Source organism: Bombus fervidus, chromosome 5 (genome assembly GCF_041682495.2).
Source record: "Bombus fervidus isolate BK054 chromosome 5, iyBomFerv1, whole genome shotgun sequence".
NCBI lineage: Eukaryota > Metazoa > Arthropoda > Insecta > Hymenoptera > Apidae > Bombus > Bombus fervidus.
In genome coordinates, this window is record NC_091521.1 from 13,944,451 (window position 1) to 13,969,185 (window position 24,735).

The window sequence follows — 24,735 nt, forward strand, 5'->3', positions numbered from 1 at the left end:
CTCGCCACGATCGAAGTATGATTCACCTTTTCCAATCGCCTCGTCCGGTGAGAACGTACAATTTAGAAAAAGCGTGCCGCGCGCTACGTTTTGTGTAACTTTGCTACTGAAGAAGAAAAGTTTAGATACGATGTAAGAGCCCAAAGTCTTTTTGCCTTTTAAGCAGAGATGTCGAAGATCGTAATTCGTTTTCTTAATTTAATGAAACGTAACTACGATTAATTACGTCGTATCAGTCATTCATCATACGCCTACCGAATTTATTATCAACAGAGAATTCATCACAGAATTTGTACGGGGGAAATAGAATACTAACAATGTAAACAGTGTAACTTGCTATATTACTCGTATTTTCTTAATAATCATCAATCTAACTTGTGTAACTTCTGTTGTGATTACGCCTTAAATTACGATTCAGACGGTAAGATTAATAACCGGCGCGGCAATTTTTAAGTAAATAGATATAATCTGAACAGCAAACGTCTGGACCGCTTTAATTTCTCTGACTCATAATCTGTAGCGGTCGAGCGAGTTTATCTGTAACAGAGTGGATTGCTTAATTCGTTGGCGCACGGAGCTTCCTCGATGGTTCGGTTTCCCCGTGTACCGGTGACCGGCGTTGCTGAACCGCTAATCATGACGTTAGATCGTTTTTCGTGATTCGACTACAACACTATGGAAAACTTGAGACGTATTTCGGATTTCTGTCCGCTCGACGGAGCGTGAATTTTTTCGAGCAGGCGTTTCTTTTCGCGCTATTGTATTGCTCTACAAGAAAATTAATTAACGAATTACAATGAAACTTTTGTAAATGGAAGGCTTACTCGGAGACAATTGGTACCTTATACGCCGATTTAGTTTGCAGACAATTTTAGAATTCTGGAGGACATCGACTGAGTAAACGAAGTCTCTAATAAAACGTAACTGCATAAACGATCGTGTTACGCTAGTCTGGCTCATTAGCAAGTAATTGAGCTCGATCCACTCGATCTGCACTAGTGGAATATTCATTTTCGATGTCGTGTTGCTCATGGCATAGCCTTTGTAAACCAGAAAAAACTGTTACTTAATTTCTCTTTGAAATAGATCAGGAAACGAAGCATAACGATGCCTTCAATCATTGAGAGAATTTATCACGGGAATTGATACATTTATCTAAGTCCTAGATCCAATACAAATTCTCAATATTTCCTAATGATATTCAAGTTTAATAGGAATCGAACAGAGAAAATGGCGAGATGTACGTTGAAGAAATTTTTCGGAAAATAAGAAAGAGAAGAGATATACATAAAATAATCATTGTTTCTGCAAAGTTTTCAAGCTTGATATTGTACGTTGATGGAACCATAAACCATAGCGTCCAAATGCTTCATCTGTAATCAAAATTAAATCGCCAAAGAATAACGGGAATCGTTAAACTCTCCAGATTCTCTAAGCGCTTCTGCGAGAGCGCTAACGTCCGTGCAGGGTTGTCTTTAGTCTCTGCAGCGGCACACGTTCAGAAACAACGAATGTAATACGCAGAAATTGCGTAAAAGTTCGAGTGGCGACTGGTAGACGGTCGACCGTTCCCGCGTGATTGCCAATCGATCGAAAAAAAATATTTTCCAGGGACGATTAGCGTACGGAAACTTAGACAGATTCACACAGAAACTCGTGTCCCAACATGAAACATATTTAACATACTCTTCTTAGCCGGTGATTTTATTCTTCGAATACTTTGTTACACTTTATACCTGAGTAGATGTTGCATTTCATGTTTAACTAAGTTTTTTCTGGCCAGACTTTGATTCGTTTATCTTAAATTAACGCAGTTTATATTCAATGAACTAGTCTGCTAACAATAAATAAAGCCTGAGAATCGTGTGTTATTCCCGAGTAACGCACGCCTTATTGCGAGCAAAAGGTTGAGAAACTTCATTATCAATGTACTCGAGACGTAATAATTGCTGTTACGAACAATGCGTTCCAGCTGGCTTTTTGTTTAAAAATCTTTTTTCTCTATAACAACCGAAATCATTCACTTTAATAACTTAAACTATTCCTTTTTTCTTCTTAAGTGTTAATCGTTATCGTAAGAAACGTTTAATCGAGTTGGAATTCTATCGGGAATCTTCAGTGATCAACGCACAGGTCAAAACGTTTTCCAGCTTGGCGAAAGATTGACCAACTGTCCAGCACACTCCCATGTAAAGGGCGGCCAGTTTTCTCGATAAGGAAATCGAGCAGGCCAAAGGTATTAAGAAAAGTCGCTTTAGAGAAACCATGCCAAGGTGGAAACTTCGCGAAACGTTGCAACCTTCGTGTCTGAAGATCACATAGGAGAATGTTCGCGAGTTTTAAGGTTGACATTTTCGGTAAAATAGATGTGGTTTAGCTATCTGTCCATCGTTTCGAAAATACATCAGATCGACAGAATGTCGAGTATCGCGAGTATATTATGCTAGTATAATATAGGAAATAAGTAAGATATTTTAAGTTACGAAAGAAATGGGGAGGTGGTCTTTTTGCTTCCAGAAAGATAAAGGATTCAGCATAAAATGTTAATGGATCATTTTTTCTTAGAATAGATACAATTTAAACAATATAAACGCACAACCAAGAACTAGATGCATTTACGACTTTACTTGGACTTCAGTGGCTTGTTACGTTACAGAAAGTTGGCGTTTACACCGCTTACGAAATTGGCGAGTCGTAAAATCCAACCTATTAGCGACGCGAGGAATAATTGGGATAAACAGGGTGGGAGAGATGAAAATTGAAACAGAATTTTACTTTGTCTCGCTCCCTATATTATTTCCAGTTACAATTGCATAATATTCTGCGGATCAAAAACGTATAGAAGGAATTTCGCTTTGCCGTAATAGTAGATCGATTTAGCAATAATAACGATTCTTTTCTCTCCACGATTTTATATTAATATTCGATCGTAACGCTCGATACCTGCGATCAAGAATAGATTCAAATTTTAAAATGCTTTATACTTTTACTATTTTATGTATTGTACAAAGTTGCGTCACCGCGCCTTATATTGTTTGTATGTTTGTATCACAGAATTATGATCAATGACTAATTGTTGCTTACTCAACTTTACAACACTGAGCATTTCGATTTTCTTCTTCGCGGCCGAATTTAATTCAGCGTAGCGTGTTAGAAAAACACGTGACAGGATTTAACTTTGCGTTGGTATAATGTCTGCTATAAACTAAGAACGACTGTACACCTTCTCGTTTTCTCTGATTCATCTTAAATCTTTTCCATTGCTGGCGTACATATAATGATTTTTTACTTGACCCAGCTGAGTTTTTCGTGAACAACGTAATGCTGAGCAGTGGAACCATGAAGCCACTGTTGCTTTCTTGCGACAACTATCACATTGTTAGGTACCGATAATAAATTCATATCGTTGGAAGGTATCGAAGCACGTCGAAGAGGAGAATGAATGTGCGAGGAAGAGGTAAAATTTTAGCGGAAAATTTCATAAAGTACTCGACGAAGCCTCGTTGTAATTCGTGTTACGTCAATTTAGCCGGAAGTCGTGCTTAATTTTTCGTTGTGCAATTCCGTCTATCGCCATCGCTGTTTCGAGATGATTGACATGACATTGTAATATGTACACACATGATATGGCGAAACTCTATCAAGTTTTAAAAGATGACAATATAAATTATTACGTTTCTTTTTCTATAAATATTCCCTTCAAAGTACGCACATAAGCAACGCAGGATTACTAATTAATAAATTGAAGAAATGATAATTCATTATCGTAGAAGGGCAGATATACGAAATCACGATGAGTGTTTCGCATGATCTAAGATCTCGTTTTTTCTCTTCATCGACGAATGTACGTACCGTCGTTCTACAGCGAATCAGGTCAATCTTACGCGGACATTTCGATTTTCTCCAGAAGCTTTCTCTAGTAAGGACACGGAATTAAAATCTTTTAGGGTGTCATCGCAGTTGACGGAAGTGGAACGTATCTGCGATCAGTGGAGCACCGAATAAGGGGTCTGAAAGGGTCGATCGCTATTGGTGAAAGGGGTCTGTATGCAATGCAATCGTTGTACCCCCGCCTCATCTTAGTTCCCTGGGCCTGGGCAGGGCACCGCTATAAAAGCATACCGCGTCGCCCCTCAGATACGTAGTGTTTCCCGTGTACTGCACAAGAAAAATCGCCTACAATGAAGTTCGTTGTAAGTTTCTACCAGTTACGAACGAGTCTCTCATTGTATGTCTGAGACTCGCACTTCATCCATTTTGCGCCATCTTAATTTTGAACTTAAACTTTGCCTCTGCTCAGAGGGTGTTCATATTCTCTAACTTAAGTTCTCTAAGTATATAAGACGTTATTCGATTTCCATAGAAATATTGAGTTAATTTTTTTGTAATTGCAGATTGTTCTCTTCGCCGTTATGGCCGTCGCCAGTGCCTACCCTGGATACATTCATGCACCGGTAAGTGAAGTCAGAAATTTCTGGAAACTGTTAATCCAATTGAGAGTTTGTAAATCGAAGTATGGTACTGCACGTTCTGAAATAATCTTCTAATAATTTGTTACGTTTAATGCTAGAAAATGTTCTATACTGTTGGCTCGGATTATTAAAACGTAACACTTTTCTAAAAGGTTCGACACCTTACTCTTCTCCTTAACACTTTGAGATAAGCAACTTCTACGAATACTGTCTTCCAACCATTACTATCAGGACAGTGTTCGATAACGAAATAGTTAGTACTCATCTTACCTCTACGATTTTAACATTTTTCTTAACTCAACGACGTCCAAACGTTACTGGACGAAACTTGGGCCATGATCGATCCAAGTCAAGAAAAAATCCTTCAACGATCGCGTCATTGATTTAACGTATTCTCTTCAGCACCTATTTTCACGTTCCTTTCTTTTCGTTCATTTACTGGTAATCTAATCTTCCGGAGACTTTTGTTCGTTCGTACGATGCATTTTCCAGCATCGATCTTCGTTAACCGAGAAATTGGACTTGCTCGGTGGAAAGTAACCAAACGTAACCAAGTTTCCATATCGAGGTTTAAACGGTAGATGAATTGAAACGAAATCCTGATTTTTGAAACACATAGGTGTCACAACCGTGGCCAGCACCTGAAGCTTGGCCAGCACCTGCACCATGGGCAGCACCTTCGTACGTTAAGGTCGCTCAACCTTCGTATGTTAAGGTTGCTGCAGCACCGTTAGTCAAGGTATCTGCGCCTCAGGTAACGATAGAGATACTATAAGATTAATATCATGTTGGAAGTTAACACAAGTTAGTAGGAGAAACTCTTCGTTGAACGTGTAACATCTCAACAGTATTACAAATAACTTACATGTATTTAATTCCGTTCTAAGCTACTTTCACAAACATCACTTCTACCATTCACCTGGAAGTATCAGTAATTTTGGAATACCTTATCAGTCTTAACAGAAACCCTTCACTTTGTGTTTCGCAAGTTCATTCTCAGAATCAGTCTGCGTAGACTACTTTCCTTCATCATAATAATTTCTGACAAGCTTGACCATTCGATCGAAATTACTACCGCATCATCGATAACTTCTCATTTTCCACGTCTAATGGATCGTTTAAAGCAGACCGCTAGTTACGAGTCACGTAACTTAGCTTTCCAGTCAATCAGGGAACGTAATCGGATCTTGGTCGTCCAATTTAATTATTCGTTACTCAATGGATCTATAAACTTTGTAACGAAACTGCAGTTGAACTACAATACTAACAAGTGATTCGTAACCCCTTATGCAACTGTTCCTCGTAACGAGTCGCTCGAATTCACTGTTGCTGATTTTCTACTCGCTCCAGTTCTTACATCCATGGTAATCATGGACGCGTTTAATGACTTCCATGTTTCTTAAACATTTATTATTTATCCATAATTCATTAAAAATCGGTTACTCGATATTATGTGATAACTTTTTCCTTGGTAAACAAAAGACCGGAAAAGAAAATATTTCCTGAAGGGAAATCTTCGTCGTAGAAATTTCTAATAGAATTTATATATTTATCAGATAATCGATTAACATCCGAAAAAATTCCCACAGGTTCATGCTCCGGAAGTGCACCAAGTGCTCCAGATCCCGCAACAAGCGTCGATTCCGGCCCCACACCCCCAACCCCTCAACATTAAAATCCCACATGTTCAAACTGTGAAGATCCCATACCAGGGACCTAAGATCGTACAGCCACATCTCATTGGCGTTGAATCGTACGTGGAGCCCCAAATCAAAGTCGTCAAGGCTCCCATCTCCCATCACCCCTGGGACTAAATTTCCGCACGGCACCAACTGAACTCGCTGGTCCAGGGTGATCCATCCTGGATGAGCCGTCCTGAGGTGCATCTGGAGTAGCGACGCTTTACAAACAACGATAACCATGGCCAACATCGAAATTGTCCTGGTGGGAAAGAAGCTTGAGACGATATACATTTGAAGCATCCACGTCGATGGTAGTCACAGCAACGCACGAGTTCTTCATCCTAGGGGAACTAGCTCTCCGAGATCGATCGAACTGTATTCATTCGGGACAAGGGGAGTCAGAAAACTAATCAGTATTATCCAGCGATTAATCACGGACGAAGAACATCGAGCTTGCAGATCGTTCGAAGATCACGAAAATCGACGCCCTCAGGATCGGCGAGCGTTTTGGACCACCCGAAGACCTCAGACCAGGCACCCAATCTTAAAAAAAGTTTACTTATTTTTTATCCTCATAGAGCAACCACACGATACACGATTACACGAGCGCAGCGACTTTCTTACAGACTCACTTCCTGTATCTGCCCTTTCCTTGTTAACTTTACCTTTTGTTTCTGGACGCGTCGAAATTCTTGTGCGGCATGTGATATTGAAGAAGACATCACGACATCGGAGCCTTCACTGTATATTTTCTTCTCTTCTTTCCGCCTACCACCCATCCCTTCCCCTACCATACTTTTGCAACAACACTTTTATTTATTTTCTAATAAAAGTTAATTTTTATGTCTTGTGATAAAAAATCTGCTGTAATCTTTTTCATTCGTTCATTTCCCCTTCCTCTATATTTAAAAAAGTTCTTTACTCATAGAAGGTTAAAGCTGTTTTTATCTATATCTTCACAGCTTCAATGTTTTTTCTCCTATTTTAGTACATTGGTATTATCAGTGCATGATAACAAGCGGTCTTAAGCCTGGCACGTGAACGCGACCCGGAAGCTCCATGATACAAATCAATCTAATGTCGCCAGGGTAACGACTCGTCCAAACAAAAACGTTCAACCTGCTACTATTATTTTCACAGTGTATCGTGTCAGAAGACCAGCAAGTCAAATAGTTCAGACCGATCGATCGTATCAACTTTCGAAATTTGAACAAAAGTTTTTTTAATTAGTTGTGCAAGACTTTGCTATGCTATCTTGGTCTCATCATAATAATCTTTAAAAGAGATTCGAATAAAGATAAGAAACTACTGAATCTTGTATTACGCTCTGTTTAAAATAAATGAAAGCGTGCTGTTTACTCGTACACGAATTTCTTAAAAATAATCGCTATGATAATTTCGGCAATTTATTTAGTTTACAGCCTTCTTACACGCTTCTGACAGCTAAAAAGCACTCAAGAGACTGCACCGTAAGAATTACGTAACGAGAAAGCGCCACGAATCGTAAATCGTTCTAATTCGATGCAGCAGTCGCAGGTCAAAAAGAAAGAGGAAGGACATGAAACACGATCGTTAGAACGTTTCGGATCTAATAAAATTCATCGCAGAATTTCGTGAGTTCTGCATCGCGAAATTCGCAGCAAGCGCAAATTATCATTCGTCAAGTCGACTGTTAATCCCAGATTTTTATGCCGATACGAATCGGAAAGTTGTACAGGAGAAATTTTCTGATTATTATCCTATACAGCATTTTCGCATAAGCGAATCGGAAAAGAGCCTGGTCGCGTAGCAATACTGTGCTATTGAGTTACAATGCTCTCTCATTTCCGTATATATCGATCATAAGTGTTCCATCGATCTTTGTGTTGTAGTCTGTACTTCACTGCGTTACGTAAATGACATGGCACTCGTAATTTAGCATAATTATGCCACAACTTTTTACTCGAATTTTCTACTGTAAGGCGAGTATACAGACGGAAGGGTTTAACTCTGCTTCTAATTACGTTACGCGTAAAAAATGATTCTTACGTAATCCTGCTAACACTTCGGTACGCAGAAAAGAACGCTAGGGTAATTCTATTGTTCGATTTTAGACGTACACTTCCTTTACATGGAATTTCGCGATCAAACTATAACCCAGTTCTGGGAAAATAGTACATTTTGCGTTTAATTTTTTTTTCTATTTAATTACTTCGTTGATCACCAAGGATAGATTAAAAACGAAGCATAACAGCCGTTCTCCTCGACCTGCATTCGAAAAATCACAATCCCTCGAAGCACCTTTTTTTGGAATCACATATCGTATCGCTGAAATGTTAATTACACTTAACGAGTATGTCAAGTACCGTTTGAGACGCGGCGGCACGACGCGTTGTATGAAATCGAGAGGGAAAAATGTCGCGGGAATTCTAGTTCACAACGAAACTGCTTCCAGCGATTCCCCGAGGCGCTCCATGTCATTGCAATTCAGTGCAAATTCTTTTTGCGCGTAATACAGTTCATGATTTTTTTACTGAATACCTGCGAGGCATTGCCTATATATCTTAGAAACGTCCAAAGTATACTTTGTTACCTGCAGGCAGATTTATTACGTACTTGCGTGCAAATTAAAAAGCGAGAAACGTTTTAATCCAGCTTTAAGATTAGTTGGTATTAATTGATGCGCGAACAAACAACTTTTCTACCGATAATCTACTTTTGATTTCAAACGATTTTAGGAGAGATCATCAAAGTGTTCCGATGTTCTACATTCTGCCGTGTAATGGACAAACGTTACCTACTTCCATACAGGACATCGATTATGTTATTTCAATTACTAGATAGTCACGACAGGAACGATGTCGATCATTCAGATAGCGTTTTAATATTTTGTCACTGATTATTATCAGTCTACTTTGTATTTAGACCGAATGCCGAGTTACGTCTTTCATATCTAGTAAAACTACCCACCATCTGTACTAGCGCTTTCTATTCCGTCGAACATGTACATAAAGAATTTTTTTTAATGCAAGTGAAATAACTTCCAATCATAGTAATTAATTTCTTTTTATACGATGCATCAATTTTGCTAGGTAATTCGAGTACCATTTAGAATGAACGCTATTTAGCAATTTCGCGAATGAATAATGGAATATATATGCCTTACATAGTCTTTACTTTCTCTCCATAACACAACCGTTCCAACACAGATGGAAAAATGTTATATCACCGATATATACCACGTAATGAAATTATAAAACGAATATTTAATTGTAATTACATCTCGTTATCTTCGTTAAGGAACAAACGATATTATACGAGCCTGAGGCTGAGGTGATCGTTCTAGCGAAATTTTATTTACGTAAATAGAATTTCTTAATGTATATAGATATTTCATGTATGAACAATTCAATTTTGCACTGTGCTATTGTTTGTTCAAGACAAACCAATTTAGGCACATACGTTTCCCATAGAGTGGGAAGGGTAGCAATTTCTTTTGTAATGAGAAATAAACCTTGAGAAGAGTCTTCAACGCATGAACGATAGCGATTATCGATCATATACTTCAAGGAAATACCTACATATTTTAGTGATAAACTCTGCATACGTCAACTGTGTCGAAGGCCGAATAGTTTGGCTATTTTATATAATAATCTCACGATTGCTTTCAATCTTCACAGTGTATAGGTGCAAGTGTGATTAAATAGGGCACAATATTTTCGTTGCAACGATACTTGGATTAATTTTTAATTAACAATTGCATATTTCAGTTCAAGTTCACACCTAGAGCGTATAACCATTGGCTTAACTTAAGCGAATCGTTCCGTAGTCTACAAAATATTCGATCGTTTACAAAATCTACGACAAGGAAACTTCATTAAAGCTTTACGAGGATATAGCTAAGAGAAGTAGCTAGAAGAAGTAGCATGTGCGAAGTACCGTTTTAATGGAGCAAGACACGTGGTTGGGGTGAATGTAACAACGGCACAGGTGAAAATAAACGAGTTGTTCGACGTAACGAGAACCACTGGCAAAGCAGGAAAATGTGAACGTATGGACAGCCCCCGTTGTCCCTCGAGGTTGTTCAGTGTCGTCAGTTCGATCCGGTCACTGGGCCATTCACCATGAACGAGCGCAGTGAGTATATTTATACTATTTATTCATTGTAGCTTCCACTAATATCTGTGCATTCCCATTTTAACTCGCTATAGTCTGTTTTAACTTCCCTAGTAGTACTTCATCCCTTCATAGTCGTTTAAAGTTAAGTTGTATACTGATTTAATGGGCTCGAAGGAAGTATCCATCGCGATATACATATGTAAATGTCTCTGTCGTTCTATTAATTTCCTTCAAATAAATAATTAATATACAAGTAATGAATCTTTCGAATTGTAAAAAATTTTTTAACCATTATAAGAAATTACTAAGATAATTGTCGAAACGTTTTAACTGATAAAGTAACGAGCTTTGAAATTAAAAGTACTCATTCGTATCGACATCGAGTTGACTCGTTCGAGTAAAAACGCGATAATTTAATCTTAACTACTTAAATACGGAAATAAAACTTTATCTATGTATTCTTTTTCACAACGACACGTGTTTCCATCATTATCCTTTCTTCAATTTAACAGATATATGTAATACTATTTTTCTTTTTTTCCAGAAGATGAAGTAAATTCGATTTACACGATCGCCAGCAACCAGAACCTGGTACCGATAAGATCCAGACACGCCTAGTAAGTGATTGCGAGATTGACGTCTGCCGGTTGTCTCAACTCGCTTACTCATTAAGTCGTATTATTACATGCATCAAACAGTCCGTGAGGAAGCTGTTAATTCAAGCCTGCCAATTAGATTTACTATCTTTTTTTAGCTTAAAGAAACGACGGCACGTATCGTATTTAACGATGATTATATTGTTCCTCGTGATGGTTTTAGCCGTTATAGTGGCCCTGGTGTTTATTATACTTTGTAAGTAATGTTTATCTTTAGATTATCATCTTTCACGTTGTTTTATCGAAATCTGTATAAATATGCTTTTTATTTTTATTGATTACTTTTTTGTATTAACTCTTTTTGCAGATGCAACCTATAGACCGGCGGAACTTTGCGAAACTGAAAATTGTGTCCGCATAGGTGAGAAAATAATCAATATTATGCTATATTTTAATTAAAATTGAAAAAGATTCTATGAAATCGTTGTTCCACTAGCTGCTAGTTTGAAGGAATCTATGGATACTTCTGTAGATCCTTGTGACGATTTTTATAAGTAAGTACTCTAGTTTGAAAAACAATGATACACTCAGCCTATAGCCTGTCTCAAAGTTACAAAGTTAGTTTTCAATGTCGTACAGTCACGGTTGCAATACGATACACCCCTCGTTGGCAACAAGTACAGTGACAATGAGTTCAAGTTTGCATGCGTAATTTGCAAAATACTCAATCGATACATTTTTTTCGATATAATATCTATCTGTGTGTTTATAGCGTTTCTTGCTTTTACAGATACGTATGTGGAAAATGGCCAGACGAACATCCTATACCAGATAAAAGTTTGACGAATTCATGGTTCGACGAGCGTAGAGAAAGAATGTACAGGAAAATAAGAGAACTCTTACGAGATAATACCACAAACAGTGATGTACCATGGGCAGTGTCACAGGCAAAGATATTGTACAACAGCTGCATGGACGTGCGTACGTTATCATTTTCTTAAATAATTTTGTTTTTTCGTTAGACAATTAAAATAATATAGATCGTCCTATGCTTTAACTTTAGACGCGAAAAATGAACTGGGACTTGAGCCGTTGTTCGAGTTATTGGAGGAGCTCAATTTACCTTCGATTCCTGCGGGGCTTACGAAGAAGACAAGCGGTTATATCGAACAAATAGCCAGGGTGAAGAAAGTTCTGGGAAAAGATGTGTTTTTCGGTTTCGACATTATTCCTGATCCTCGAAACACCAGTAATAATATCATGCTGTTCGACACACCGATTATGACAAATCCGTTACCCAAGTATATTTTTTATTACTCTTTTTAAACAGTTAATATATGATTCAGATGTTTGAATCACTGTACATAAATACAATTTCATAATTGGATTTTTGTTATCAACAGCGATAAGGAGCTTGAGAAACGACTGCATACGATCAGGTCACGCTTCCGGAAACTGGACGACGAAGAGGATGTTACAACGCTCAGTAAGCTGATGGAGGCAGAAATGATGTACATGAGCGACGTAATTAAGCAAATCGTGAATAATGGAACTCTTGATACTTGCTCCTTAAAGAATGATTCATCATTTCCCTACAAGGAAGAACTGGAGGATGTAATCGAGACGCTTTACGATTTAACTAGCACTTTTTATTACGTAAGTACATTTCAATAACGATATTGCATGTATCAATAATGTGATAATTGGTCGTTAAAAGCATTACTTCGTTGCAGATATCTCGTATGGAAAGCAATCAAAGCATCTGGGAAAATGATCCAACCGACGATGATTATATGCTGGTAGACGATCTTCAGAAGTTGACTGACGAGTTCGTGTCGGAAGTTAATTCGACACTTACGCCCAAACCATTATGGCGACCGTTCATTGAGCTAGTTTTCAAGGATATTGACACTTTAGACTTGAATAAAACAGATAAGATATTAGTAGGTGATTTGGAATACTTGAAGGAAATTGCTCTAATGCTGGCTCTTACCGAAGAAGAAGAATTAGGTAAACTAAAAGTTTATCAACTTTTGTTGAGAATCGGTTAACTTACTTAACAATTATCTTGCTGTGTTAGAGAGCTACGTTTGGTGGGTAATCGTAGACATTGTTGTACCTCATTCATCCGACAATTTAAGGAAAATTTGGCTAGATTATACCAGCGCAGTAACTAGTGTCGAAATCGGTGAATCGAAGTCTCTGCTTTGTGCGTCTGCGGTTAACGAATTGATGGGTTAGTCTAATATAATTTTATTTTGAGGCTGCATCTGTATATGTAGAGGTAGAACCTGTATCGGCTAAAAGGTGCAAGGTATTCGAAATTCTTACGAAACTCGTCGGCCTTTCATCAAAGCCTGGTATAATCTAGGAATGGCGGTCTCGTGGTTGTTCGTGGATCCATCCTTTCACGAAAACAAGGGCAAGAAGGTGTTTGAAATGCTGGACGACATAAAACAAGCTTTCGCCTCGATGGTTTCGCGCACCGATTGGATGGATCGGCAGACAAAAATGGCCACGATAGAGAAAAACAGGAAAATGGAATCTCAAATTGGTTTTCCAGATTGGTTGTTCGATGAAAAAGTGCTCAACGAATATTACGAAGGCGTAAGAAATTTATTGTTAGTTTAATTGCTCAAGCATAGGTACGGTGGCAATAAAATTAATTTGTATATTTTCAGATAGATCTCACGGAAACGGAATATTTGAACAATATAATACAAATTGTTCGGTTGATGTCCTTGTCTGAGTTGGAATGCATCCACGATATTAATTATAACAACGTGTCGTAGTAAGAATTTTATTTTATTCCACAAACGAACATCATGAAGTAAGCGCGTAGAACAATTTTGTGGAATAATCTCTATTTTCTTAATTTTTTAGCTGGGCGACTGATCCGACAGATGTAAATGCATTTCATACTTATCAGTTTAATCATATAAGTACGTAATTATCCAGATCATTATAGTTTAACTTATCTAACGTTTAATTATATTTTTATCGCTTTTCTAATACGCATGCAGCTATACCAGCGGGAATTCTTCAATTCCCTTTTTACGAACTTGGTCTCGAGTAAGAACAATATTATCATCGTGAGAGATAATTATTAATAGTTAGTTTCTGTAAATGGATTTCTTGATTTCAGATCTCTGAATTACGGTGCCATCGGAACAGTGCTCGGTCACGAGTTAACTCACGGATTCGACAACAGTGGAAGACACTACGATAGCAATGGAAACGTGAGGCAATGGTGGACCAATGAAACTATTGTAAAATACACTGAAAAAACTGAATGTTTTATACATCATTATAACACCTATTATGAAGCTGAAGTAAACAAAATTTATTTTCGCCCGTATTACTTATTCAAATCTAAAAACATTCTCAAAACACTATGCTGGATGAAATTCAAAGTTATGCTATTTTATAACTAATTTAGACTATGTGAGCCTTTTACCTTCTCGTTTCTCGACTTGCACTCTTTTGACTCTGACAGAAATCTTGACCTTACTGATATTTGATCATATTCCCACTTTATATGTATCGGTTTATAAAGATAACGATAGAATCGATCACGTATTTGTTCGAACAGGTAGAAGATTATATAGACGGTGAACGTACATTGGGCGAAAATATAGCTGATAACGGAGGTCTCAGGGAGGCTGTTGTCGCTTACGGAAGATGGAGAGCCAGGCACGGTCAAGAGCCTTTACTTCCGGGATTCACTCACCTTACTCACGAGCAACTTGTTTTTCTCGGTTTCGCTCACGTAAGACGCTGATTCAGATATGTTTTATCGAAGGTTACGTAACCTGGACTTTAATCCTTTCACGATGAACTTGCCTAGAACACATAAAATATAGCATTGAAGTAGAAATGTTTTAAACATTCTAAAGTACAAGGACGAACGTTCTGAAAAATGTATAAATTACATCAATGTTAGAAAAATCTATTTTTTGGATGAATTAAGCAACCTACGATGAATATTAATGATGTTCGTCGCATGTAATTTAAATTATTTATTTGAAGGAAGTTCTGCAATTTTTTAAATAATTTGTGAGATGTGAAATTAACAGTAATTATATTCTCTCATCTATCTCTATCTCTATCTCTCATATATCTCAGATGATTATATTGTTTAGCGTTACTTAATATATTCCTAAATTGCATATTTTTAATTAATGTACAGTTTATCTCATATTTTGTATAGATGCTTCATTATACGTATAATATTTAATTTATTCTGCTTTCTAAAATATTTTTCCTATTTAGGTTTGGTGCGAATCCTACACACCAAAATCTTTGAAATGGATATTACAAGATTCCCATTGTCCTGGACACGTGAGACTTCTCGGGGTTCTCAGGAATTCAAAGGAATTCAGCGAAGCATGGAAATGTCCTGTGGGATCAAACATGAATCCTTCAGAAAAATGCAGATTGTGGTAATGACACAGTTCTTCGATCGAAGTTATTTTCATAGGAATTTACTGAATCTTCCTCCTCCAAAGAAATCAAACTTTTATACTTGTCTATTATCTTAACTAATACCATCGATTGTAATAAATAATGTAACCAAGACAAGTAGTTTCAGTGACAAGTGTGTTAAAGTATAGAGCAATTGTTGAAAAATGACAAGGTTGTGACAAAACAACTCCGTGTTTATAATAAAAGAATTTTATTTACTTATAATAGTCATGTATTCGTGTTTTACATTCATGTGTTAATTAAATGTTTATCTCAGGCGATCAGAAATTTAAGATTTGCACTTAGGAATCCTCCGTTACTTATTGCGTACAGTCATTCAAGACAATAGTTTTCCATCGCGTTAGGTCTCTCAACTACAACTTAACTCTGCTTCGTACGACACGGACATGTCATCCAACGTTTTTGTTATATTTCATGACAGAAAATATTTGCAATGTACTTTTAATAAATGTATCCACCTTTGGCATCAGTGGGTTGAACGTACCCGTTACTCGATGTAACAACACTCTTCACTAGCTTATCAGTGTGCAATAACGAAGTATCGATACTTTCCTGGCTATAAGCGCTAGCTAAAAGGGTGTTGGATGGGGTAGATTTTTCCACTAATGGAACTACGGTTGTTGAGCTTACGGGGGAAGTAGTAAAGGTGAAGAAGGAAGAGGAAGAAGGGAAAGAGGGCAGCGAGGGAAACGAGGGGAACGAGGGCAACGAGATGTTAAGATTTTGGAAAAACTCGTTTATCGGTCCCTTTTGTGTCTGAACGTGACTTTGAACCACAGGTGTATTGGTTTTAACTACTTCAGACACTGTATGATAAGATTCTATTGGTTGCGATGGTGACACGATTTCCACTGACTTCAATGGATGCAACGTCACGGTCTCTACGGATTCCAGAGGATGTACCGTTGATACGGATTGCACTGGATGCACAGTATGTTCAACTGGTGTTAGAGATCCCACGGTTTTCACCGATGGCACAGATTGAACAGAGTGCACGGTATGTTGGACTGGCGCGGTTTCCACCGACTTCACGGATTCTACGGTATGCACCAAGTGCGCCGGTGACAAGGTTTCCACGGATTGCACCGGCGCGAAAGTATCCACAATGTGAGCTGATCCCAGAGGAGTTAAAGTTTCCACGGAAGATATATGTTGTGCTGGAGAAAGCGATTCCACGGAGGAGATAGAAGGTGAGGAGTACAAGGTGTTTACAGGATGTGTATGATGCACGAGGCTGCGTGTAAGCGATTGTGGAACGTGATATGTTGCAGGAAATTCGACAGGTTGTGGAGAAGAATAGGTGTTTGGAACATTTTTACTGACTTGGAGTTTAAGTGAAAGAGGTACAGGAATCTCTACATCTGGATCCTGATCATAAGATCCTAGAGGATTAAGTCTACTAACTCCAACTGGAAGAGAGTCAAGGTAATCGAATCCTGTTGAATAAAGAACGGAAGGAACATCGGAAGAAACGTCATAGCGGGGCACGTGGAGGATTTCTCCGTAAGAGGTGTATGTGTCGGGTGATTTTTCAGTTAGGGCTTGCACTGTACCAGTGGAATGTGTAACCTCTGCAATCAAAAGGTTACAATCAATTACGATTGATTAGAATCAGCAAATTTAAAACTTGACGACGTTGGAACACGATAATTTTCCAATAACATAAAATTTATATTATAGTTTAACCGTGAAAGATATGTATCATTTATTTCTAAAGAAACATCTTCATAATGTTTGGTTCATAAATTATTCAGAATGCAAGATATATATATATATATAGTTATATGTCATGTTACTGACGATTTACCGCGGTATTTCACAATTCAGATTACGTAACGTCAAAAATATATTTCTTCAGCCTGTTATCGTATACTTCAAATTTAAGGAAGTATCTAGTGTAAAAGAGTGTTTACCTTTTACGACAGGTGCATGTTCAACAACATTCACAGTTGATGAAGATACATCATGGACTCCGGTCTTTACCTTTGTGACTGTAGATTTTACTTGGGAAGTGGCTCCAGTTTCTATTGTGCTCTGAAAATTTTTAGATTAAACGTGCATTATCAAAACAAAGTAATTGTTAGGACGAACAGACTATAGAGAATATCGATATACCTTAACATTACTTTCCGGAGTTCCATAAGAAGTTGCAGGCGGTATAGCAGTCACTGTCTACAAAATTATAATAATTGGACGATACGATATTTTGTAAAAGTTAAAAATTGTATACATATGTTATATATATATATGTATGTATGTACCTCGACTCCTTCAACAGGCACCGAAATCGTGGTGCTTGGTACCGTTTTCTCCGGTACCAAATAGGTATTAACCGCTTCAGGAACCTAAATAAAAACATAATTTATAAATTAATTTCTATCATTGAAATTTCTATCTTCAACTACAATTTTCTATTATTCTATCCTCTATTAAGTTTGAGTTACATGAACGGTATTAGGAACTCCATGAGACAGTACCGATGCGGAATGACTGTTGACATCACTGACTGGTGACAAGTACTCATTGTTCAAGGGAACACTTGGTTGATATCCAGGAGGTCCATAGACGGTCTCTGGTATCTGGGCGTAAGAGTCACTAACGGATCTTGCGTTCTGCACTATGTTCTCGTGATGATGATGATCGCTGGTTCCATAACGTGGATCACCAGGTAGGATATTCCTCTTTTGCCTCGGCAACGACAAAGCTGAAGAAGCCGTCAAGCAAATCTGAAATATTTTTGATTTTGGCATATTTTTCAAATTTCAAGGCTGGATATGCGACATTAAATATGATCATTTATGAATACTCAACAGTGAATTAATGTTCAATAAATTGTATCGAAATGAAAACTATGAGTCGGAAGATACAAAATTTAAGCAATGTACTTTACGTAATACATATCTGATTATACAGAACTCTATGAATCGTATTTTAAGGGGAAAATAAAAGAGGATCCTTACCAGAGCGATGAGCAGGAGCCTCATGTTAGCCGTATGATGTTTGGATGAGGAGTCGAGTATCATTCCAAAGATATTTCGACCTTTTATACTCGGCCGATGCTCCCTCCAGTTTATTTCGCAATCCGATGGCATTGGAAGAACTAGATTTTTTAATTGACTCCTCTTGAAGGTCTGCGTCAGAGAGATGATCACCGTGGACAAAATGTTTCATGAATAAATCCTCTACTGTATTGGTGACACATAACATGGACCAAAGGAAACAGAACCTCCAACTTTGTTTCAGTATTGGTGTTCTTCTTCTCCCTCTTCTTTTCGCGCACACAGTCTTTACTCTCAATATTTAAGCGAGCACCATAGGAACGGAGGATGATTTATGCAAATCTCTATACGATTCCTTTCTTAACTTTGATCTCTCCTTTTACTCTTTCAATCTTTTTCTCTTTCTTTCTTATCGACATTCTGTGAACGCGTATACACCCATTATCAAACTTCGTTAAAAGAAGAGGAAGCTTTTAAAATATTCGGATAACGAACGTCGGACTTTTGTAATATTTAATGGACCGTTGTCAACGAACTTTAAATAATTCGTATAATCTCTCTGATTGAACGTTAAGTTCGCGACAACTTCGTATTTTAATATACATATCTGACAGGTATCTTACATCACAATGTTTTATAACTTTCTAAATGCAGAAGAAGCATTATGATGATCCTTATAATTCTTTTTCTTCCAGAGAACAGAAAAGTTTTTGTGCAGAATTTTACGACTCTGACGACAGAATAAATTTCGTACCATTATCACACAAGCTGATCTTGTAGAGGACTAACTGTGTTGTAAAGATTTTTAATTTTTATGTCAAAAAAAATTTGGTCGTGTGTGTAATGTACCTGAAGCTAATAGAAATAACTGTACAGTTAATCTGCATTCAATTTTATTTATTTTAATTAGTGCAAATTTCTTAATCTTGAAAAGACACGTATATAGAAATTTCTTTGTAAATAAGACACATTTCTCTTGATTATTTTCTCCATTGCACTATTTTTCATTTACACGTTTGTTTAATCATAATAATTGTTGTTCCATTTAATTATTCGAATAATCTTATTGTAATATTTTTTGTTAATTTTGCTGACTGCGTGTGAATTGTATCGTCCTACATTAACCTGCATTGTAATTTTTAATTCTTTCATTATATTTCTGTGCTTTAGCTAAGAAATTTGCTTCTTTTTTGGCAAGTGAAAACACGTATATATGTTTATGGCTCAAACGGTAATTGATGGATTTATAACCTTGGGAAGCGGGGATTCCACTGTTCACACTTATACCTTGACCATATCTGAATAGACCTGTTTCTATGTGATGAATGGACTTATGCACAGAATAACATAAAAACACTGGTATTGCATTAATTCCATAACGAACAACTCGTGGCATATTAAGAAATCCTAATCTGTTAAAAATTTAATCGTATAACAATCTTTGTATAAATTTTAGTCGACAATTAGTTTTACTTATTTTCTACAATTATAATTTCTTAAATTTTTTCTAGGGAATGCCAACAACATTCGGCTACTTTTTACACAGACAATAAAAAACAGTATAATAAATGTTTTTGCAGATTGTTCAATTATTCTTTCAGCTTTTTCTAAAAACGAGTTTCTCGTGTAAATATCGTTTACGTATTGTTAAGTTTGAATTTCGCGCGTCAAGTCTCTGAAAGCTTTGGATACATAAATACTGCAGCAATAGAAATTGAGTTTCTCGCCTAATAACATAGTGGCTCTATCTGTTGTTAGAACTTGAAAGTATCCTTTGAGAACCAAGAATGTTGCCTGTACGTAGATTTCTTTCACAGTAGATAAACTAAACGGTAAACTAGTAGTTAGGAGTCAAAGAAAACCATTCGCTTAAATCCATAAAAGCTGCATCAGCGTTTTTATGAAAATCACAAAATTATGCAAAGAAATCTTTTCCTTTTTTAAATGAACATTTGCTATAACGTTTTCAAGGTTAAAGATGATTTAGGAGGGAATTGCACAGTGAATTACGGTGAAAGTAAAGGTACATACGATATATCACCGGCGAACTTGGCAGCACATGCAAATATACGAACTTACTAAACGAGAGTATATTATATTATGTTCGTTTATATGTATTGGTTATAATAAACTCACTTTTCCGGCGAGTTACGGAAGGAAAGGCTATCAAGCTCGCGCTCTAATTATCCTGATTATCTTCCATCCGTATCAATTGGCGTTTCACCCAACTGCCGCAGAAAACTACCAAGTTCCCTTCTCTCTTGTCATTTTTCTGACTTTGCCTTAATTTATTTTGCATTTTGAGCAACAAAGTGGAAGTAGGTTGTTGCGGTGGATCAAATTTCCAAGTGATTTCATTCTAGCGTATGAGATTCGATATCGTATCTGACATACTTTGGGTATTAAGTTCATGCACTCTAGTTGACAATTACTTCTGTTAACAATTATTCTATTTTGTTCTTTAATACAAGAAAGTTGATAGAAAACAGTTATATCGTGATAGGTAAAACGAAATTCGATTCGATTCTACAGTCGATTTATATGTCAGACATGAGTGCCTCTCCTCTCACGAGGCACTCTTTCGAGAGGCTATTTTCGTTTTATACCTTTTGCCACTTTCTGCCTTTCTCCTGAAAGACGAACAAAATAAAAATTACACGATATCATTTTTGTGCTCTGCTACTTATTAACGTCCCACTGCATCAAAAATCGATGCGAAATTTAATTACGCGTTAAAGGTAGATATACAGTGCATATTCTACACGAAATGTAGCCAATAGATACTTGATTTCGATACGAGATCACCAGTTTTCTTCGAAAGTGAGAGGAGAAAGGGCTGAGCGGATAATGATTTTACTTTTGCTTTTGTACTGAACCGGTTTTTACTACCCTTGCCAGAAGACTATACACGGCTGGTACCGATACTTTTGTTTTTAGATCGGAAGCATATACATTTTAATGTGCTTACAATCATCAAATCATCAAATAAGACTTTATTTCAAGCGATAAACGAAGGAAAAAGAAGTTTGTTAGAAAAAACGTTCGATTCCTTTTAACAATTTAATAAAAATTTACATATATAAGAAAAAGTTATGGGAGGCCCAATTAATACAATCTTCGATAGATTGTGACATGCTGTAGCAGTATCTTGTTACTTGTATAACATAGCCTCGCTTTATTTTATAGATAAGCAAAGACAGCAAGTCCTTTCCTCGCACGAATGCATGCGAACAGATACAGCGCGGCGCGAGCGTAGAAAGAACCAGATGATCCAGATTAGTCCTTTTACTTCGGACGTTCTTTTAGTCTTTGATAATCCTTTCACCGTTCTCTCCTTCGGCCGTGAATCGCCTCGCGCGGTTCACATATCAGAATTGTCGATTACTCTCACCATTTTTACAGCAGGAAATTACACTACGAGTTCGCGTAGGAAGTACTACTACCTAATACGATCTCCTCGTCCGCGGAAGACTCATAGAGGAAATCCGAAAGACGATTGTACGATTTAGCGACGCGTGAAAACATTTTGCATAGCGAGATTAGATAGCCGAATTGAAATCGCTTTCGAAATATATTTATTTAATCGATTAATACTATAGAATTTATATACACATTTGCAACAAAATATCTAATAACATTTCTAGCTCTTCGATGAATTGTAGTATTCGCTACAGATCTAGAAAGTCGATCGAATATAATTTTGAAGCTAAAAGGTGAACGGTAGTTGTCAGTCAATAAGTATCGTATATACATACACTTGAATTTTCTAATTGAATTTTGATTCTTAAAACAATCATAATGACCACAACAAAATATCATTGCGAAAGATTGTATGAAACTTTCGATCACGTATGATTGTACATACGACACGCGATATTAACGAGCTCCGAAGACCGTATAATTTACACGTTGAAACTGTTGTCAGGTATTTATTTGAAAGAAAGATTACAGTATCAAGCGTGCGATGAAAGAGCGTAACACGGTGGTTCTCAATGGACTCGTCGTCATTTATTCTTCAGTACGAGGAAGAAATTAATGGACAAAGGTATTGAATCATCAACGAGAGAAGCTGCTTGACGAGGTCAGTTACGAAACCAGGAATTCCATTTCGATTAATGGAGGATGCGCATTCGGAGAGAATCGATTTCAATTGCACTTGAAATCAAGCGTAATGCTCGCCGAGGGAGACCGGACGTAGCGGCGGTCATCGAACTCACGGAACGCCACGAGAAGAGTAAGGAAAAAAGGGGAGAAGCGGAGACAAGATTGGAGAACGTAAGCCAGTCGGAAAGAGAGTGCTTTCTTCGTGAATCGGTGACGGTGAAGGTCCTCGTATATAAGCAAGTGCTGGTAGTGCAATTGTCAGTGTAACTCGTCCCATCGGAAACACCTATCTGCTTACACCTACGAACCGGATGACAATGTGGCGAATAGTAAGTTCATCATCGACAACTAAGGTATCGCTAAGACCATAAATCGTCGATGTATCAAGGAAATCTCGGATCTGCAGATTGGCCATTGTGATATACCGATTTTGTATCATTTTCATTTTTATTGCGATCCTGTGAAGGTGATTTCCAGTGAATTAAAGGGAGTCAGGGTTATAAAGTGTAACTGTTCGACTCTTGGCTTGATCCTTTTCATTTTTCTGTCAAACTGGGCGTGCGTCCCAAAAGTGATTACTCGAGAGAGATCTGGGAGAAAGTACTGCAAATCCTCTGGCTTGAAATGCATTACTCATTGGTATACGCAGATTATATGTCGATATTTACGGTTCTGTATTGTGTAAAATACAGTTGGAGTGAAAGTTCTTCCCACTGTACCGTTCACTCGTGTTAACAATAAAATCGATTAATATAGAAAAATGTTTGCCCAATTTTTATTTTTATAGAAAGATTAAAAGATAAAAAGAATTTTTCGTTTTTTAGCATTTTTTTATAAATCGAACACGGTTCGATGAACTTTAATCGTGATTACATATTTGCAGTTCTTATTCACTTTGACTGTGGCCGTCGCGAGAGCCTCTCATTTTTCATCCCTGGAAGGGCATGGTCTTGTCAGCGAACCAAAACTTATCTCTCAATCGGTTCATCTGAAGGAAATACCGACGAAGATCATCAAAGTCACAAAGACTGCAGTTGTCAAAGTGCCAGTCCCTTATCCGGTCAAGGTATTTTTTCTCAAAACGTAACAATCTTTTTTATTAACTTCATCATTAATTTTTAAACATAAACATACATATCAATCTTAAAAGGCAGTCGAAAAACACCAAAATTATTCGATCATGTAGCCCATAGCGTGAACTTTAAACGAATATATCCAATCCTTTTTTCAGACCACGAACTAAACGATCTTGTTTCTTCCCGCAAAATCAGAAACCGATTGATCCTCTCTATAGGTGGTTTCGTTGATCTAGAATTCCTTTCTCTTTCATAGGTACCCCATCATATACCTGTTCCGGTGCCAGTAAACCATCCTATCGCAGTTCCGTATACGAAGCTAGTGAAAGTCCAGGAACACGTGCCAGTCGAGGTATCAAAGCCGGTTCCGGTTCCGATTCATCAGCAAATACCGGTGGTGGTGCCAAAGGCTGTCCCGGTACCACAACCGATTCCGGTTCCTCATCCGGTAACAGTGAATAAGCCTGTCTTCTACCCAGTGCCACACCCGATTCCATATCAGGCGAGTAGCCATTCCGAGGGTGGCATCGGTGGCGGAGTTAGTGGATATGATTCCGAAGGTCATGGAGGCCACGAACCGGAAAGCTACAGCTCTTACACGGTGAATCAGCAAGGGCACGATCAAGATGGACAAGGAGGACACTTCCAACCCTCTCAACCCGATTATAATTCGCATCATTGAATGCTCTTCGTAATTTCAGTTGTACATACGCTGTACTATTATGCCTGATTCGTTAAGTTTCTGTTTGTAGTTTGTTCTTGTTGTCGCTGTTTATCTTTTGCTACACTTTTTTTAATAAAACTTTATATTTCGTAAACCCATGGTATCCTAGTTACAGATCCTTATAACACCGGCTATCGTATTACTTCGATTAATTACCTCTCGAAAGAATAATCGAAGTAGCACAGTTATGGTTGAACAGTATCTGAGAAAAATGTCTCGGCTGCGACGTCGAGCGATCTTTCACGCTTCGGTAAAATGGAAAGTGAACTATCGTGTTACGGTTTGATGAGTCACACGACTGGTTCAATGTCTGCATGATCTATATCTGATGCCTAGATCATTTCCGATCTATTCCGAGCATGAAAAATCGCTCATGTTCGATCCAAGTATAGCGAAGGGATCGTTCAGTTCTAGCGCCAAGTATCTATAACGGGTCATTCAATTGGAACTACCGTGGAATTCAATTCCTATTTCTTGTATCAGGAAATTGAGCTGGAAG

General features: G+C 37.5%; 4 protein-coding genes across 9 annotated transcripts; 3 read left to right on the top strand and 1 right to left on the bottom strand.

Moving 5' to 3' along the window:
• The first annotated feature begins 308 nt into the window (after positions 1 to 308).
• On the top strand, positions 309 to 7,014 carry LOC139987237 (uncharacterized). 3 transcript variants are annotated; one of them, XM_072003247.1, is made up of 4 exons: positions 309 to 4,193; positions 4,395 to 4,454; positions 5,092 to 5,226; positions 6,062 to 7,014. In XM_072003247.1, the coding sequence occupies exons 1-4, from the start codon at positions 4,182 to 4,184 to the stop codon at positions 6,284 to 6,286; spliced, it is 432 nt and encodes a 143-aa protein (XP_071859348.1). In that variant the 5' UTR covers positions 309 to 4,181; the 3' UTR covers positions 6,287 to 7,014. The 3 variants fall into 3 exon arrangements, with proteins under 3 accessions (XP_071859348.1, XP_071859349.1, XP_071859350.1); XM_072003248.1 differs by having other exon boundaries at positions 5,092 to 5,211; XM_072003249.1 differs by lacking the exon at positions 5,092 to 5,226 and having other exon boundaries at positions 1,373 to 4,193.
• Positions 7,015 to 9,947: 2,933 nt separating this feature from the next.
• On the top strand, positions 9,948 to 15,692 carry Nep5 (M13 family metallopeptidase neprilysin 5). 4 transcript variants are annotated; one of them, XM_072003229.1, is made up of 17 exons: positions 10,065 to 10,270; positions 10,797 to 10,869; positions 11,007 to 11,104; positions 11,216 to 11,269; positions 11,345 to 11,402; positions 11,639 to 11,829; positions 11,912 to 12,149; positions 12,252 to 12,504; positions 12,582 to 12,858; positions 12,929 to 13,084; positions 13,220 to 13,455; positions 13,530 to 13,639; positions 13,732 to 13,790; positions 13,872 to 13,920; positions 13,994 to 14,180; positions 14,441 to 14,617; positions 15,121 to 15,692. In XM_072003229.1, the coding sequence occupies exons 1-17, from the start codon at positions 10,258 to 10,260 to the stop codon at positions 15,292 to 15,294; spliced, it is 2,403 nt and encodes an 800-aa protein (XP_071859330.1). In that variant the 5' UTR covers positions 10,065 to 10,257; the 3' UTR covers positions 15,295 to 15,692. The 4 variants fall into 4 exon arrangements, with proteins under 4 accessions (XP_071859333.1, XP_071859330.1, XP_071859332.1 ...); XM_072003232.1 differs by lacking the exon at positions 12,929 to 13,084 and having other exon boundaries at positions 9,948 to 10,270; XM_072003231.1 differs by lacking the exon at positions 10,065 to 10,270 and having other exon boundaries at positions 10,821 to 10,869; positions 10,988 to 11,104.
• Positions 15,507 to 18,416, bottom strand: LOC139987383 (uncharacterized). The gene is made up of 6 exons (XM_072003558.1): positions 18,294 to 18,416; positions 17,811 to 18,059; positions 17,601 to 17,678; positions 17,449 to 17,505; positions 17,193 to 17,367; positions 15,507 to 16,904 (listed from the first exon to the last, which is right to left on the bottom strand). Exons 1-6 carry the CDS (start codon positions 18,354 to 18,356, stop codon positions 15,775 to 15,777), a joined length of 1,752 nt encoding a protein of 583 aa, XP_071859659.1. The 5' UTR covers positions 18,357 to 18,416; the 3' UTR covers positions 15,507 to 15,774.
• A 4,212-nt stretch (positions 18,417 to 22,628) lies between these two features.
• LOC139987225 (uncharacterized) lies at positions 22,629 to 24,330 on the top strand. The gene is made up of 3 exons (XM_072003235.1): positions 22,629 to 22,765; positions 23,320 to 23,502; positions 23,769 to 24,330. The coding sequence occupies exons 1-3, from the start codon at positions 22,748 to 22,750 to the stop codon at positions 24,192 to 24,194; spliced, it is 627 nt and encodes a 208-aa protein (XP_071859336.1). The 5' UTR covers positions 22,629 to 22,747; the 3' UTR covers positions 24,195 to 24,330.
• Positions 24,331 to 24,735: the final 405 nt, after the last annotated feature.